A 19,091-nucleotide genomic window follows, 5' to 3' on the forward strand; every position below is an offset into this window, starting at 1 on the left:
AGCAACCCTTTCCATTTCTGCTTAAAGAGAAGCTACCCAGGCCAAGGCAAGGTAACACGCTTTTGCAATGAACTCATTATACCGTCCACCACTCCCTTAAAGAAATAGCTATATTATCTTCACCTGCTGTTTTCTCTCTTCAGTAATGAAACATAAATGTACAGGCCAGGCGCGGTGGCTCACGCCTGTAATCCCAGCACTTTCGGAGGCTGAGGTGAGCAGATCATGAGGTCAGGAGTTCGAGACCAGCCTGGCCGACATGGTGAACCCTCCATCTCTACTAAAAATACAAAAATTAGTTGGGTGTGGTGGTGCGCGCCTGTAGTCCCAGCTACTCGAGAGGCTGAGGCAGAAGAATCACTTGAACCCGGGAGGTGGAGGTTGCAGTGAGCCGAGATCGTGCCACTGCACTGCAGCCTGGGTGACAAAGTGAGACTCTGTCTCAAAATATAAATAAAAAAATAAAATAAAGGTACAAAAGTGAGGGGTCAGTTGGCTCAATACGCAGAATGCAGCATATTAGAGTTAGCTGTGGAGAAAGTCACCTGCCAACTGATTATGATATTAGGATATGTTTGGAGATACTATGTACTAAGGAACTGACATATTCATGTCGCAGTAACTATGACCCACTAGTTCCAATTATATCACCCACTCTAACCTTTGGATGAAGGGTAGGGCTGGAGAACACAGGGAGGGGGTCCGCTTTATTTCTACCCTCCTGTAATAAGTAAGAGCTTGAGATTTAATGAAGATCAAGACTGTCTGCCAGTGTTATAAGCCATTTTCTTTTACTTTTAAAAAAACTTGTGTTACTTACCTAAATCTGGTACTGATCATTTGCTTTCTATCCCTAAATCTAAACTAACAGGGATACAGAGGCATATGGATGGAGAAAAGATGATTAAATAATTTTAATATGACTAATGAATAAAATTCCAAATCCTGTGGCATTTAATGGCAAAGACATTGCATTAAAATTATAATTTTGGCATAGGAAACAGATATTATGGATGTTGTAGTAATATAAGTCTATACATGATGGTGTTCGTAACCTCAGTTTTCTCTTTCTATCATAAAAATTTGACTTTTTATTCTGTTGCAGGACACATAAAACCTTGACTCTTTCACAACCCACAAAGCTGCTATTGTATATTGTAGATAGTTCTCTCATATTTCCTACAATTATAATTTTTGTTCTTCTTTTTGTCGTAAGATGTACTGAGATATTGTAGAACATTTTGGGTATCCTTCCTCCTTGTTCTCTTTTTATGAGGGATGATTTCATTTGTATTGTTATGTAGCTATAAAATTTAATTGCTGGGACACCACCTTCCCTCCATACATAAAAGTCTGTATCTTTACACAGATGTTTTGCAATCATTAAAGGTAGAAACCAAGAAGGGATTTTTTTTTCAAATAACTACTTGCTTGAAATAGAGACACTTAAGCGCACATTATGGTTTTAATGTCATAAAATTGGTACTTATTTTAGTTCCTAAATATTTTATCAGTCGTGTAAATGATGTGTTATTAGAATGTCAGCATCGTCAATTTAAAAAATACAATAAATAACCTGACACAATTCAAAATGTTCACAAATTAGATGACTCAGTATTGTAAAGATGTTGACTGAGCTCCAGATTCACAAAATTTCAATCAATATCCTGGAAGGCTTTATGTAAAAATAGACAATATAGTTCTAAAATGTATTCAAAGAACCAAAAGTAGCCAAGGCAATCTTGAATAGGAAGAACAAAGTGGAAGGTTTACACAACCAGATCCAAAATATTTAAATAAAATGATTGCATATATACATACAATGGAATATTATTCAGTCATAAAAAGGAATGAAGTTCTGACACATGCTACGACATAGATGAACCTTGAAAATATTATGCTGAGGGAAGTAAGGCAGACACAAAGTGGCAAATATATAATTCCAATTATATAAAAGATCTAGAATAGCCAAATTCATAGAAACAGAAAGTAGTCCAGAGGCTACTAGCGGATGGGAAGACAGAGAAAGGGGAACTATTGCTTAATGGTTACAGACTGTCTGGTTGGAGTAATAAAAAATTTTGGAGGCTGGGCGCGGTGGCTCACGCTGTAATCCCAGGACTTTGGGAGTCCAAGGTGGGCGGATCACCTGAGGTCAGGACTTTGAGACCAGCCTGGCCATCATGGCAAAACCCCATCTCTACTAAAAATACAAAAACTTAGCTGGGCATGGTGGCAGGTGCCTGTAATCCCAGCTACTAGGGAGGCTGAAGCAGGAGAACCACTTGAACCTGGGAGGCGGAATTGCAGTGAGCCGAGATGGCGCCACTGCACTCCAGCCTGAGCGACACAGCGAGACTCTGTCTCCAAAAAAGAAAAAAAAAAAACTGGGGGTGGGGGATAAATTGTGGTGATGGTTGTAATAAATGCCACTGAACTGGACATACAAAATGACTAAAATGACAATTTTTTATGTTATATATTTTATCACACCTTAAAAAAGTAACACCGAAATACGATTGAATTGTTCACTTTAAATGAGTTTAATGGTATGTGAATTATAGCTCGGTAGGATTGTTTTAAAAAAAAGATTGTAATTAAGCCAGTGAAGTACTGTTAAAGTACAGATTTAATCAAATGGAAGAGGATACAGAATCCAGAAGCAGATTCATACATACAAGTTCTCTTGATTTATGACAAAGATGCCATGAAAATACAGTGGGGAAATGATTATCTTTGAATGAATAGTGCTGGATCAATTGATGTTGCTTTTTACTATAAATTCATATGTACCACTTGCTTTATATAAAATAAATATGTATTAATTTAATAAATAGTATTACTGTTAGATTTATATAGTATTCAAGGTGGAAAGATGAAAACTCACAAGTTAATAAATCAGTAGGTAAGTAAATAAATAAACTTGTGGAGAACGTTAGTGTACATTAATTAGTAAGTCTATACCACAGGTGTGAATAATTAATTTTGATTTATGACACTTGTTTAACTAGAACCAGACCACGACCTTTCAGCTTAAATACTGTCAGTACATGCCTGGCCACTGAATTAAATACTTCGTCATTTCTTCAGTCTGATTCTTCAGAATAATTTTTGCAAAAAATTGTGGTATAAATTTTGGCATTTGGTCATTAATGTAAAGCCATTCACCATCATCATTTTTTCTAGCCACAACAAAACATATAGCCAAAGCAAACGGTCAGGTTAAAAAACAAAACAAAACAACAATCCACATACCAGCCTCCTCCCCGACCAATGAAGCACCCAGGAAACAAAATACATACAAATACTTGCAACATTTAACACATGTGACAGAAGAGATGGTTAATGTCTAACCTTTATCCACTGGAGATTTGTCTGCTTGAGCTTATTTTCAAGTTTATCTTGCTCTTCTGGGCTTATGGGAGCACTTACAAGCACGGGTCCTCCAGTTTCATTTAATTGTTTGAGAATTCCCTGACGCAGGGGCAACTCTTCCACCAGTAACTGAAACAGACAAATGCAACAACGTTTAAAATGAATTACAGCACAATTTCAACTACCTTGTCTTCGCTTCTATTGATTAGTCTATCAAAATGAAGCGACTTGACCGAGGGCCCAGTGGTACCTCCAATACCAACAGTTTTCTATCTGAGCACAGAGCTGATTGACTGAAACACTCACCCCCCCCAGTAGATAAATCTTTGTAGAAAATAAATGATTATATTATCCCTCATAAATTTTTTAAGAGAAAAATGTGAGATGGTAAAGCAACACTCCAAATAAAGTTAGTGTCTGAAAACCTATCTCTTTATCAGAAATAGAACAATGTGAATAAATTCATCAGCCTCTTGGGTATCATAGCATGCCATAGCATACCGTAGCTTGCCGCTGAGAAACTGCATTATCATCTTAAGAGGTAACTGACATTGAGAGTATTGACTCTCAATATACACAGTGCCAGGCACTGTGCTAACCTTTTCACATTTATTATCTAAGTTTATCTTCATATTATAATAATTATATCAGGTAGATCCAATTATCTTCATTTTATATGGAAGGAAACTGAGACAAAGAGGTTAAATACCAGCTCCCAGGACACAAATCTAGCAAGCAACAAAGGTGTGGTTCCAATTTGGGTAGTTTCATTCTGGAGTCCTCATTTTTTACTCCATATCCCTAAATTTCTCTAACTCATTCACCATCACATAGTGTATGCCCTTTCCCAAGACCTCCAAAATCACCATGATGTTAACACTTCATTTTTGTCAACTAAAGTTACTGTGTCTGCTACAGTACCCATTAGCCATACAACGCTATTAACATTTAAGTTAATCAAAATTCACTAAAATAAAATCTCAAGTTCCTCAGTCACACGACCAACTCTCCAGGTATTCAAAAGGCACAAATAGGTAGTCGTTACAAAAATGGATAATGCAGAATATTTTCATCATCACAGGAGTTCTATTTGAAAGCACTGATCTAGATTCTTTCAGGAGAAAATAGACTCATGCATATTAATTAATAAGAAAATGCCACTAAATATATATCAAATGAATTATCAATTATATTACTATATATGACACTCAATACATTTAGGAAAGATAAATTTCCAAGAAAAGACTGAGTTCATTGTTCTAGGGTATAACCATCTTCAAATGATTCCCACTCTTTTCTATTTTTGAATCCCAAATACCTAGTAAAACATCGGATGTATAGTCAGTGCTCCATATTTGTTTATTGAATTACGCCATATTTTATTTTTATACTTTATTTCTTGTTCAGGTGTAAATCTCTTGTTTCACAGAAATAAACGTTTGACATTGGACTCTAATTTACATGTGTAAACCACCTGAATCATTGATAAAGGACCAATTTCATTTCCCTTTGATTATGTGACCTTGTAAAATGAGGATAATAGCAACCATTGTCAAAATCTGATATGAAGATTAAATAAAATAGTGGCTGTAATGTATCTAATACTTGGCACATAACAGGGATTGATTAAATATTAATTTCTCTTCCCCTTTCACCTTCTGTTTGACAACTAAAATGAAATAGATCCAAAAGAGCTGCTTTCCTAAAACTAAAACCATGAAAGTTAATCCAATTGCACAATCAGAGCATGTCAGTCAGCCAAGGGAAGTAATCAGTAATAAGCAGACATCACAGTAGGACGGTATGAAAAGCCACTGGAATAAGCTGGATGTCTATTCAGCCAAATGGAATGTGAACCAACACCACGTCCCACACCCCCAGACAAATAAGCTAAACAAAACATTGCTTCGGGGGAATATAATGCCTTTAAGTAGAGGCTGAAGTAGTGAGACTGATCTGGCAATCCAGATCTTCCCTAAGAAAATGGATTCTTCTTTTTAAAGACTCTTCTCAAATCTCCAGGTAGGTAACCAGGACAGATTAAAAAAGTGATTCCCATTTAGATTTAGATTTTATGATTCCACAATCTGGTCTTCAGTTTTTAAAATTATATGAAGTTGTGAAGTTCTCAAGTAAATCTAAAATTAATTTCAAATCAAAGATAAAAACTGTGAATTATATACATTTAGACGTATTGAATCTATGCATCTATATGTGTAGATGTATAGATGCAATGTGTGTGTGTGTATATATAAATACACACACACACATATATACATATGTTCTTATGTGCACTGGTTCAGAACTGCAGGGTTAAGAAAAAATAAAGTTGTGAGAAAAACACTTTAGCAAGGAACTATGAATAACCTAATGGGCAGAAACCCAATGATTAAATTAAAAAATAGATTCATATACTTCTTTATGCAAGCAGGCCCTGGGGGATTTGAGAAAATAAAATTACCTTGACTTGCTCAAGCTTTTCTTTTAGTTGCTGCTCATTTCCAGGTTCAAGTGGGATACTAGCAATGTTATCTGCTTCCTCCAACCATAAAACAAATTCATTTAAATCTCTTTGAAATTCTGACAAGATATTCTTTTGTTCTTCTAGCCTGGAGAAAGAAGAAGAAAATTGTTATTTTTTTTTCCAATATAGTTCTCAAACTATTTTTTAATGCAAACTGGGACACAAACATGGCAATTTAAAAATAAGCAATTTAAAAGATGTTAACCATACATAATTTAAGAAAATTCATTCACTTTGAACAAAGTAATTTCAATATTTCAAGAATCTCTAAATGATAAGAGATTAAAATTGATCAAGAAAAATTCTGATTCAAAAATTCCTGGCCAGGCGCAGTGGCTCATGCCTGTAATCCTAGCACTTAGGGAGGCCGATGTGGGCGGATCACTTGAGGTCAGGAGTTTGCGACCAGCCTGGCAAATATGGTGAAACCCCGTCTCCACTAAAAATACAAAAATTTGCCAGGTTTGGTGGCAGGCGCCTGTAATCCCAGCTACTAGGGAGGCTGAGGCAGGAGAATCACTTGAAGGTGGAAGGCAGAGGCTGCAGTAAGCCGAGATCGTGCCACTGCACTCCACCCTGGGCAACAGAGAAAGACTCCATCTCAAATACATACATACATACGTACATACATACATACATACATACATACATTAAAATGAATAAAATAAAAATTCTAACAACATTATGTCATTATATCTGAGCGAGGTTTCTCAACTTTAGCATTACTAACATTTAAGTTTGGAAAATTCTTTGCTGTGAGCAGCTATCCTCTGCATTGTAGGGTATTTAGCAGTATCCCTGGCCTGTTGTACACACTGGATACCAGTAGTAACACCTCGCCCCCGAGCTGTGACAACCAAATATGTTTCAAGGCACTGCCAAATATGCTAGGGGGTTGGGGGTGGGGACAAAATTGTCCCTGGTTGAGAACCAACTAAAGTAAGTATATAACCTAAAGTTACAAGTTTTAAAATGTTTAATTAAAGTATACTTATGGAAAATGATAGGACAAAAATATAAACAAGGTTTTTGTTTTGTTTAAGTAGCAGCCATTTTATCTGCTTCTTATTCTGTGGGTCAAGGATTTGGATAGGGCTCAGTTGAGCAGTTCTGCTCTATGTGGCTTCAGCTTGGTTTAAAATAAAACACTAAATTATTACATGCTAAACTGTTTTCCGAATTATGACTCACAACCTTATTTGAGGAAAGAGAAAAACTGATTTAAAATACTTAACATATGTTGTACTCGTGGAAGTTTTAATTATGAAAATGCATATACTCTATGCTAATTAGCCATAAATTTATTCTTACATATTCGATTGTAAGACAGCTGAACAAAATTGTTTGTGCTTAAAATAATTGAAAATTTTTTATTTTGTTGTCTTTTGGGAACTATGTGTAGCTTCCATGGAAGCTTTTAATTGACGTGTAATATACGTACAGGACACTGCACAATTTAACTGTATAGCTCAATAGTGTTTTAAAAATTGAACACAATGTACAATCAGAGAAGGAAATAGAATATTATCAGAATCTCAGAAATCTCCTCTTATCCCTTTGCAGTCACTGCCTCCAAGTATAACCAGTAACCTGTCAACTTTGATTATTTTGCCGGTACTGAATATTATGAAAATGGAATTGTATGGCTTTATACTCCTTTGTGTCTTGCCTTTTTCATTCAAAATTATGTTTACGATAATCCATGTTGCATATAATTTTAGTCTGTTCATTAACCTGGCTGTATAGCATTTAATTGTGTAAATATAGTACTTTAGATGGACATTTGTGATAATTCAGTTTTTTGAATGATTAGCTATTTTTTTTTTTTTGCTTCAAATTAACAAATGTGTATTGGGAGCTTACTACCTTCTAAGAGCTCAATTGGGCATTAGGATTAAAGATATATACGTTATATACCTTGTCTTGAGGATTTCATAGTCAATGAGAAGAAACAAGCATATAAGCCAAGGATTATGATTAAGTATTATAGGAGGAGAAGTTATTTCTGGGGCAGTGCTTGGGAGACATCCCAGAGAAGATAATGATCTGAGTCTTGAAGCATGAAGATAGATCAGCATGTTGCAGGAATAAGACACAGCCTGTTCAAAGACAGGGCCTTGAGAGAACTACAGTTGCAATCATTCTGTAAATCAGAATCTGGTTATTGGACTTATGCTTGCATATATTCAGTTTTCCTATATGATAAGAGCCTGTTCAAAGTCTATTCTGGGACACGTAAAGTTACATTCTCCCCTCTGTCTATTCTCTTTTAAATTCATTTATACATTTATTCACTTATTTTTACAAATATTTATGATTTATTGTTTTTAATTTTTGTAGGGACATAGTAAGTGTATGTATTTGTAGGGTACATGAGACATTTTGATACAGGCATGCAATGAGAAATAAGCACATCCACTGTTCATTCCTGGGACACTGGGACCAGGGTCTGTTTTTAACCTATCCCGAATATAACATCTGATCTAGAAGTACTTCTGCCTTATCTGACTGGGAAGATGAATGCTATTTACTTCAGCTGAGAGTATATTTTGTTGTCTCATATATTTTGGGGAAACTACTAGTTTAATAAATCAAGAGATCTGGAGCTCAGGGGAGAGAGGAAAGCTGGAAATAAGGACTTTAGTCATTAGCAATCAGTTGGCAGAGAAAACACGGTAAACTAACTTTTGAACTAATAATTAACATTTCATGTTTGCTATTTTCTGAGTCCATTCTTTCTTCATTTTATGAATTTTAATCATTGACAATTCTCTCTTATTTAAATTGAAAAATAGGAAAAGTCAATTTCAAAGCCTTTTGTTGATTTCTTGTGTATGGTAAACCTTACGGTTCCTCCTCTTCTTCTACTCTATGTGCTTGGGCATGGAAAGCCAAAGGAATGCCTACGGTGCTCTTCTGGCCTCTCCAAAAGCTACACAGACCTGGGAAGGAGGTCTGCAGATTCCAAACATTCAGTGAAGTGAGAGGATGCTTTTTCCTTCTTGGAGTCTACATACTTATTCTCAGTGATTCTCTCGAAGTCTCTACTTCTGACTCAGAGAGATGAAAGAGAAGGAACTGTCCCTTACCACAAACTGCACTCCCCACAAAGCTTACTACCCCTTCCTATCTGAGTCTTTTTAATCTTGCCTGGGACATGGAGCACAGAGGAGATTGGAAATTGCTTGGAATAGAGATAATATCCCTGTTGCTTTAGAGTAAACCCTATGGGGAAGTGGCTGGTCTCGATTGCTGGCAGTTTGTTTTAGAATGTGGAATAGCACCATTTCCCATCAGATTCTGACCTTAGAATCAATTGTGGAAGAAGAAAACGTCTAGTATAGTATAGGCATCCTTTATTTGTTTAAATATTCCAAGCAGATTTAATTCCTTGGGTCTAGATTTTGAGGGTCTATCTCATCTTTTTCTCTCTCTCTTTCTACTCTGCAAATCATTGCCTCCATTACTATTTGACTCCAGATGGTTTTGCACAGTGTTCTGAATACTTTTAGTTAAGTAAAATCTTGCTAAAATCTGATTACATTTGAAAAACCTAGACACATTGGCAAGGCTTTTAAACATTTTCAACTTTCATCTAGAAACAGACACGTTTAAGGAAAAGAAAACCCCAAACCCCCCAAACAAACAAAAATTTAAGGAGCAGGAAAAAGTAATATCAAACCAAAAAAATAATAATAACCCTCAAGTTTAGAAAATTCTAAATCAAACACTCCCCTCTTTTCAAATATGTCTCAAATTATTTACTTGCATATTTTTTCTATCAAGAATATCCAGTAAAGAGGAGAGATGTTGTGCTTATTCATCATAGTTGAGATTTATATGTATCACTGGGTTCAAACTCTATATTGTATGCTTATTTTCTTCATTTATTATTCTACTATGTGTCTCTGTAGGTCATTAATTATGCTTAAAAACTTGATTTTTTAAGATCCTAGTAATAAGATATATAGGGGTACCTTATATTTCACCATTATTGTGTTATTAGGAATTTTGTTTGCTTTCATTTTTTATTATAATGAGTAACCCTACAATAAACACATTTATTTATACATTTTGAATCATATATCTGCTGGAATGAGAATGAAAAGTTAACAATGGGAATCCTAAGGATTTAGATACACATTGTTGAATTTCTGTCAAGGTTGGTACTCAGAGCACTCGTAAACTCCCACCAACACTTAGAAAATACTTGTCTCACTACACTTTTACCACTATTGAGCATTATAATTGATATACCAATAAAACAAATAAAAAGCTTGCCATAGATATTTTAAGTATTCTATTAATAGGAAAGTTGAAAATGTTGTATGTGCGTACATGTTTGTCATTTATTTAGTTTCCACTGTCAATTATCTGCAAGGTCTGTTGCCCATTTTTCCTGTGTTTTCCTATTTTTAAGAGCTCTTTTCACATCTTCTGAAACATAGATTAATTGAGACTATGTTTCCAGCTTCCTTTTTGCCTTTTAGTAGTTTTTTCTAAATAAAATTTAACAGTTTATTTCTTTGATATTATGTTCATTGATAGTATCCTTAAAATTGTGGCCATTTTACCATTGTTCAGATATTCTCATTTATTCTTGATCCTTTACTCTTTCATTTGTTAAAAAAGAACAACCAAATATTTAATCCATCTTAAATTTATATAGTGTTGTTTCTAACCTTGAAGAGTTTTTCAGAAATTGATATTTTTTCCCCCAGCACCATCTCTTCTGAATTGATTTATGGTGCTTTCTTCATGATATTTTAAGTTTCTGCTTGTTGATCTACTGTAGATTTTTGTGACAGTAATGCACTATGTCAATTATTGCAGCTTTAAAATATGTTTAATTTCTGGTAGGTTAACCCGCTCTCCCACTCTAGTTATTCTAATTTATGTAATGTATCATTCAGTCAAATTATAAAACAATTCTCACTGAAAATTTTTAAATGGGATTGAATTATATCAATAAGTTAATTTGTGAAGAATTACTGCCTTTCCAATATAATTCTGCTAAATTTTCTGTATTTACAGTGTTTTTGGACACAGAGTATCTGGGACTCAATGGGACACTATAAATAATTAAGTATATTTTATAATTAACCTTCAGCATCAATTTGAAAGACAGCATCTTGCATATGATTTTATGGATATTAACCATATACTAATTTAGAAAACTCTTAAGAACTCTCAGAATAAATCCTCACTTAAACAGTAAAAGCTTTGGCTAAGCTTTTTGCTATCTTTCTTTTTACACAATATTTGTGGAAAACTTTTTTTCCAGTGATTTAATTTTTAAAAAAAAACAGCATCTTTTAAATATGAAAACATTTGGTAGTCATTTCTTATCTAGATTTTTTTTTATACTTTGAAATATAAAAAAGATGGTGACAAAATCCCGTTGGGACCTTGTTATAATCTGCTTTTCCAAGCGCATGTGTTTTCCGAAATTTCAAAAGCCTCGATTTGAAGTTTTAAAAGCTGCAATTTGAATTTATGTATTCAGATGATTGCAGAAAAGCAAAGAAACACAGTTAGCATTTCCAGGCTTGTCTCTTGACAGAACAGTTTAAACGTGCTTTATATTGGCATTCATCACATGAAGTGTTATTTCTTTGTTTACCTACTTGCTTAATGCTTATGGTAGGATTTATTCAGACAAGCGGTAGTAATAATAATGAGGGAGATATTTAACATTACCCATCTGCAAATAAGTGCTAAATATTTTTACTTTTAGAAGCATTTCAATACATTTAGACATTTAGCTTTTTTTAGAAAGAATGGCTTCTGTTCGAAATATTGGCTCTGTTACCATTTACATTACAAATGTTCCTAATGAAATTAAAGGAAGCGCATATTATGATGGTGAGAGATTTGCATAATCAGAAAGGAAGCGCTACTCATGTGTTGCTAAATTCAATGAATTTAACATTAACTCTTAATGAACATTTTCTGTCGGGCTACTCTTACGCTAAGAGGAATAGACTGCCAAATCACATGGCATGATTTTGGTGAGGGGATCTAACAAGTGTTTCAGGCAAAGTGCTAGATAGTTTCACAGTGGAATCTTTTAATATTCCATACATCCTTTGGATTGCCTTTTATATGCTTTCAATGAAGAAACTGAAGTTCTAGAGATTGATACATCACATACCCAAAGGTGACTATCCCATTTTCCAAATGAGAACTCCCTCTCTCCAAGTTTTTTGATCACCTTTAACATAGAAACTTTAGAAAATGGAGATACAATGATCACCTGTTTACATATAATGTTTAATTCATTAATGTGATTGTGTGTACTACTTTAAAATTATATAGTACAAAATATTATATCATTAGATCACACTTCTTCATTCATATTTCATGCAACAATTTTGTTCAAATTCTTCACAGGCACCTTCAACATTGAAATTTGCATCCTCACGGATGCACTTGTTGTTGCCTAACTCAGTTTTCCAGAGGGCATCATCTTTACTTACATCCATGTGGCCTGAGGTATAGTACTGCTGAATCTAGAAGTAATGTTTCACTAGGAATTTTATTGCAAGCCACAAGCACACATTTATATAACAGAATACAGTTTTATGTTATGTAAAGACAGCTTTATCTTTTTTCTGTGCCATATGTCCATGAGCTACACCATGTAACCACTTAATGAGTAACTTTTAACAGTATTCTTTCCATAGCTTGTTTACAATGGCATCCAACTCTTGCAATTGTGATGTCATACAACCAAAGTCAATCCCTAAACTGTGTTAAATTTATTTTCTCCCAGTGTGTGTGTGTCTGTGTGTGTGTGTTTTTGCCCTCCTCTATCAGGTTACTTCTACAAGCCTCCAAAATAAGCATAAATTGAGAATAAGTCAAGGCAATACATCTTTCCCGGACAGTACTTTGTTGTTTTGATTGAAGTAAAATAAATGACCATCTTGTAATTTGAGAAACTTCAGAAGGATTCAAGTATAAGTTGACCCTTCCCGAGGGAAAACCAAAACAAAACATTGATTTCTACGCACACCTAGTAACCTCCTCAGGCCATACCCTCCGTAGGTCATTATCAGAATCAGAACCCAAGCATCAACTTTATTTTTAAGCCAACATGTCTCCCATACCGGGTTGGTGCTTGAGTTGTACAATTAGACATTTGTTCATTTTCCCTAAAGTTTGTGTCTTGTCGGAATGAAGTGCTCCTGAGGGGGATAATATATCAAGATTTCTCAGTCATTTATGCCTCACTATTAAGGAAATGATTAGCAACTTTTGAGTAGATGTGGAAAATGATGAGGGAAAAACCTGAAGGTTAGCAATGCGAATATCTGTATGGAAAGTAAGTCCAAATCTAAATGCTGCCAGTTATCAGCTGAGTACGTGAACACGGGCGAGTTCCTTAATCTCTTTAGCCCTCAGTTTCCTCGTCTTAAAATTAGAACAATAAACATTTTAGAGTGTGGTTGTGAGGATTAAATTTTTTTTGCAGAAACCCAAGATTTAGCCTAGTGCTTCACTAACAGCACTCAAAAAAAATGGTAGAGAACATAAAAGGAGGTACAAAAAAGGGAAAATATGGATACAGAGCTTTCTATTTTAATCCTAGAATTGTGTCTAAGCCCACGTGCTTACATAGATAAAAGTATTTATAAAACATTATGAGTACACAGGAGGAGTACTCAAAATTGAACTTTTGATGAGCCACCTGACAACTTTATTTCTCCCTACTGACAAACTACCTTGACAAATTTTGCTGGGGAAAAAACAATAGAGAATTAATGTCAATCTATGAGTAAATGTGCCACCAGATGAGACTAGTTCTAGGTGAAGCATATATGTAATCACAATGCAACAGCCATTTATTGAGGGTCTACTAGTGTCCAATGATATGGCCGTGAATATCGGCAGCAATCCCTGCCTCATGGACCTTACATCCGATTGGGAGGAAGGGGAGGCAGACAGTAAACAAGATAAAGAAATAAAATCTATAGATTGTGATACAGTAAGTGCTACAGAGGAAAAAAATGAAGCATGGAAAAGGGATGGAAATATTGAGGGGAAGATGGGGAGCAGTTGTGATTTTATAAAGGGTGATCATAGAAGTTTCCATGGAGAAGGAGACATCTGAGCAAAGTCCTCATGGTAGGGACTGGCTAGCTGCTCATTAGGCAAGTTTACTCATTTCTCTTAATTGTGCAGCTAGCTGTCATTTCCCAGTCTCCCTTGCCATTAGTTTGGCTACATGACTGAGTTCGAGCCAGTGGAGTGTGAGCAAAAGTGATGCTCATGAATATGAAGTCTGGCTCATAACCCCACCTCCAATAACCACCACCACATATGTAATATTCCTTGTTCTTTTTCATTCTAATGTACAAGAACACAGTGATTTTGAAATCCATATGTTAAAGACATCAGAGCCACAAAAGCGAAGTGCCCTGGGTCCCCCCGATTCACCATTTGGAGGAAAGCTATTTGTTGACCAGAAAACTTTTGTAAAGTTTGCATGAACGGAAAGTTTCTATTATGTTAAGCCACTGAGGTGTGGGCTTTTTTTTTTATAGCAGCTTTAATAAAGATAGGTAATATAGAAATAAACAAGCGAGGGAGGAGGCCATGCAAATATTGTGGGAAAGAACGCCCTAAGCAGAGAAAACAAGTACAAAGGCCTTGAGGCAGGAGTGTAGTAAGAACGTCCTAAAAACAACGAAGAAGTGAACAAGAAGTTCAGAAATGGAGTGAGGAAAGGAGATTACTAGATGTGGCCCAAAAGCCTTCTATTCGGAGATTTCTATCTAGAATCTCAAGGCTTTTATAATCCCTATCCCACATCGAATTCAGTTTCTGGGTAAAAATAAATTATAGAGCAATATGTTTGGGAAATCTCAGACTGAACTGTGTTCTCCAATGCTACTTTAATAGATCCAGTCAACTAACTGAGCCCTAGGACTTCCCCCCAGATTTTTGTGTGTGCTGTCTACACAGTTGCTGAAACAGGTTTTGGGAAAATCTGAGGATGCTTTGGATCTTCATCTGTCAGAGGCAGAGTTACATCACCTATCAGTAAAGCCTGTCACAAAGCCATTACCATCTGATAGAAAACGCAATTTAGAGGGTGTGACTTCAAACCGTTTTTTCTGATTTCAATCCCAGTTCAGTTTTTCCCTTCGCAGACATTCAAACACCATCATCTACCTGCCTAAACGTGCTCCTCTGTCAATTTCAATGGATGACTCCACCAGCCCCCAGTTTTTTAAGCTGAAAATCTAGAAGTCATCCTTGATCCTTCTCTCTCCCTCACTCCCAGAGCGTATCAATAAGCATGTCCTCATAAGTCCACTTGAGAAATCTCTCTTGAATCTGCCCACTTCTCTCCATCCTCCTGTCGCTGTCTCCTTCTCTCCTTCTCATTCTGATTGCAACTTTTATTTTTGATCCAGGTAGTATACGTACAGGTTTGTTACCTGAGTATGTTGTGTGATGCCAAGGTTTAGGGTAAAAATGATGCCACCACTCAGGTAGTGAGCATAGTACCCAATAGGTAGTTTTTCAACCCTTGCCCCTCTCCTTCCTCCCCCTTCTAGTAGTCCCCAGTGTCTAGTATTTTCATCTTTAAAATGAGTACCCAATGTTTAGCTTCTATCTTCGGTTTTCTGTTCCTGCATTAATTCACTTAGGATAATCACCTCCAGCTGCATCCATGTTCCTACAAAAGACGTGACTTTATTCTTTTTATGACTGTGTAGTATTCCATGGTGCATGTATACCACATTTATTTTATTCAATCCACCACTGGTGGGCACCTAGGTTGATTCCATGACTTTGTTACTGTATAGTGCTGCGACGAACATGTGAGTACATGTGTCTTTTTGGTAGAAAGATTCGTGTTCTTTTAAATATATACCAAGTAATGAGATTGCTGGGTTGAATGGCAGCTCTCTTTTAAGTTCTTTGAGAAATTTTCAAACTGCTCTCCACAGTGCCTAAACTCATTTACATTCCAATAAACAGTGTATAAGCATTCCCTTTTCTCTGAAGCCTCACCATCATCTGTTGTTTTTTGACTTTTTAATAATAGCCATTCTGTTCTGATCTCTAACAGCCTCTCTGAGACTGCTTTCTAATTAGCTCGTGCCTCCTACCTTGTCTCCTTCTTATCCATTCTTTACACTTCAGGATAAGAGATCTTTCTAAAATATGTTGCTGATCATGTCCTCATATACTCAACAACATCCTAGTGCCAATGGGATAAAATATAACTTCACTAACATGGGTCAAAAAGCCCTTTGTGATCTGGTCTCTACTTCTATTTCTTCATCTTTCTTTGCACTGTATAGTTCATGGAACAACTTACTCTTCCTTAAAATCCAGCACTATATCCATATCAGGATTTATCATACAATGTTCCCTCTGCCTGGGATGTCCTTCCATACATCTTCATCTAGGTAGCTCCAGGTTGACCTTTCCAATCTCAGGTTAGACATCACTTCCTCTACAAAGCTTTCCTTGATTAATTAGACATCCCCAACCCAGGTATAGGTCATAGGTCCTGTTATGTAGTCCCATAGCCCCTCATAATGTTTCCATCACAGGAAATACTGTAATTTCCCATATTCATCAAACTATTGCAGATTTTCTGTCTATTGTGATCACACCCTATCCTCAGTACTCAGCATATAGTATTTGCTTAGTTCCTATATTAATAATCTCCTAATGACATCATCTTAATTGTATATCTCCAAGTAATAACATTATTCAAAGTAGTCTGGGGAGATTTTCCATGAAGAACAAAGTGTGTGTGTATGGGAGGCAGGTTCTGTATAAAATTAACGAAATTCAACCAGGGAAAGCTATATAGCAAGTGTTTGTAAACTATGGCTCATGAACCAAGTTGTGCTCACCACCTGTTTTTGTAAATAAAGTTTTACTGGAACAGAGCTACACTCATTCATTTACATATTGTCTATGGTTACTTTCATGCTACAATAGCAGAGTTGAGTAGTTGCAGCAAAGATTGAATGGCCCACAAAGCCAAAGGCATTTATTATCTGGCATTTTACTCAAGTTTACCACCATCTGCTATGTGATAAATCTCCTTCTTAGACATCTACTAGGGAATTAAAGATATGAGAATTCTGATATAAGAAAATCTGTATAATCTCTATAAACCAGTGGTATGCGAAGTCATGAAAATATCTGTGATAATTAGAACTACTCCTCGCCCCTTGAAACAATCATGAGCACCTTACACAATCATTATTTCACAGGACAAATAGAAAAACTAGACATTGCATCTGATTATAAACATTAATTCTGTTTAAATTCACGAACATTTCCAACTATGAGAAACTATATCTACTTACCTTAGAATCAAACATGGAAAATAGTCAAAAGACCTATGCCTCTGCCTCACTTTTCTTGTCTTGGCTTTTACATTATGCCAGTTTCTTTATATTTCTCTTTCTTCCTAACCCACAACCAACTTTATCATTTATTTTATAATTTCACCTCTTTTTTGTTACTCAGTTTTATAATTTCACCTCCTTTTTTGTTACTCAATTTTTTTTCCCCTCTGGGCTTTATGGTGATTTTTATTACTGTGTCTGTATTTTGAATTCCTCGTGGTAGTAATTCTTTCCACCCCCAGAAAAAATGTCATCTATTTTCTCAAACTATGTATGTTTCCAGTGGAATATGAATACATTATATAGAGAAGGAAACCCGAAGTTCCCCAGAGAGTGAGAGAGAGAGAGAGAGAGAGAGAGAGAGAGAGAGAGAAAAGGGAACATTTTGATCATCACTTTCATACTCGAGCAGAAAGGCAAAGGGTATTTCCGTTTCCCTTATTTAAACTCTGCACATAATTGCAGCTAAGTTCCTCAGAAACAGAGGTTACTATTCTTTAAAAGAATATAGCCACAGGAGGTACAAAAATAGTTATATTCCCTTAAGCAGTATTTCCTTAAATGTGGTCTGGGGACCCCTGGGAGTCCCTGAGACCCATGCAGTGGTTCTGTGAAGTCGAAATTATTTTCGTAATAATACTAAGATGTTATTTGACTTTTTCCTCTCTCATTCTATCAGGAGTTTTTCAGAGGCTACATGATGCAAGATATGACAGCACATTCAATGCAGAAACAGATGTAAGAACCAGCTGCCTTCTCTTAAGCTAACTTTTAAAGAGATTTGCAAAAATGTAAAACAAGATCACTCTTCTCACTATATTGTTTCTGTTGTAGAAAAGATAGTTTAAAAAGTAAACATTTATTTTTTATTTCAACATACAATTTTAAAATGAATTAATAAGTAAATATTTTGAACAATTATCACTTTTTTTTTTTTTTTTTTTTTGAGACGGAGTCTCACTCTGTCGCCCGGCTGGAGTGCAGTGGTGCGATCTCGGCTCACTGCAACCTCTGCCTCCCGGGTTCGAGCAATTCTTCTGCTTCAGCCTCCCGAGTGGCTGGGACTACAGGTGCCCGCCACCACTCCTGTTTGTTTGTTTTGTTTTGTTTTGCTTTTTGTTTTTTTTTGTATTTTTAATAGAGACAGGGTTTCACCATGTTCACCAGCATGGTCTCGATCTCTTGACCTCGTGATCCACCCACCTCGGCCTCCCAGAGTGCTGGGATTACAGGCGTGAGGCACCGCGCCTGGCCAAGATAATTTTTTTTTGTAGAAAAATAATATGTCCTTGTCAAATGGCATAAGTAATGACAGCTTATCATGCATGTCGAGTTTGTCATTATAAAGACCTCAGACAAGTAAATAATACAATATAAAATGAAAATTGAAATAATCCATTAGGTATGAAGAAATCCACCACAAACATTCCAGTTGGAGTTCAGAAATTTGCCAATGAATTTATTAGAGACAGAGGGAGGTGAATAATGTAGGCCAATGACTATGAGGGCCAACTTTTAGAGTTAATGAACTGCCTAAATATTTACTGGGAATCTCTGTGATATGCTAGGCTAAGTAGGGCACCTTCAAATGATATACACACTGCTCACTTACAGATTATATTTCACTGAGGCAAGCTCGCCTGTCATTAACTTACTGTATTTTATCAACAAATATTTGAGCATCTACCACATACCAGGTACTGATTTTGCTACTTGATGAGGTAGTTAACAAAATGTTGACAGGCTAGTCAGTGATACAGATACATGAATGGGTCTCTTTTTTATTTATTTTTTTTATTTTT

At 35.8% G+C, this 19,091-nt stretch overlaps 1 protein-coding gene across 14 annotated transcripts in view; it reads right to left on the reverse strand.

Annotated features, from left to right (window-relative positions):
* The window catches only part of DMD (dystrophin), a 2,616,526-nt gene that overhangs the window by 809,966 nt on the left and 1,787,469 nt on the right, over nucleotides 1-19,091 (reverse strand). For all 14 annotated transcript variants that reach the window (XM_063804906.1, XM_063804905.1, XM_063804907.1 and 11 more), the window contains 2 exons: nucleotides 5,837-5,984; nucleotides 3,355-3,504 (listed from right to left, as the gene is read on the reverse strand). In XM_063804906.1, coding sequence (XP_063660976.1) covers nucleotides 3,355-3,504; nucleotides 5,837-5,984 — 298 coding nt within the window. The remainder of the gene's footprint in view (nucleotides 1-3,354; nucleotides 3,505-5,836; nucleotides 5,985-19,091) is intronic.

Source organism: Pan troglodytes, chromosome X (genome assembly GCF_028858775.2).
Source record: "Pan troglodytes isolate AG18354 chromosome X, NHGRI_mPanTro3-v2.0_pri, whole genome shotgun sequence".
Lineage (NCBI taxonomy): Eukaryota > Metazoa > Chordata > Mammalia > Primates > Hominidae > Pan > Pan troglodytes.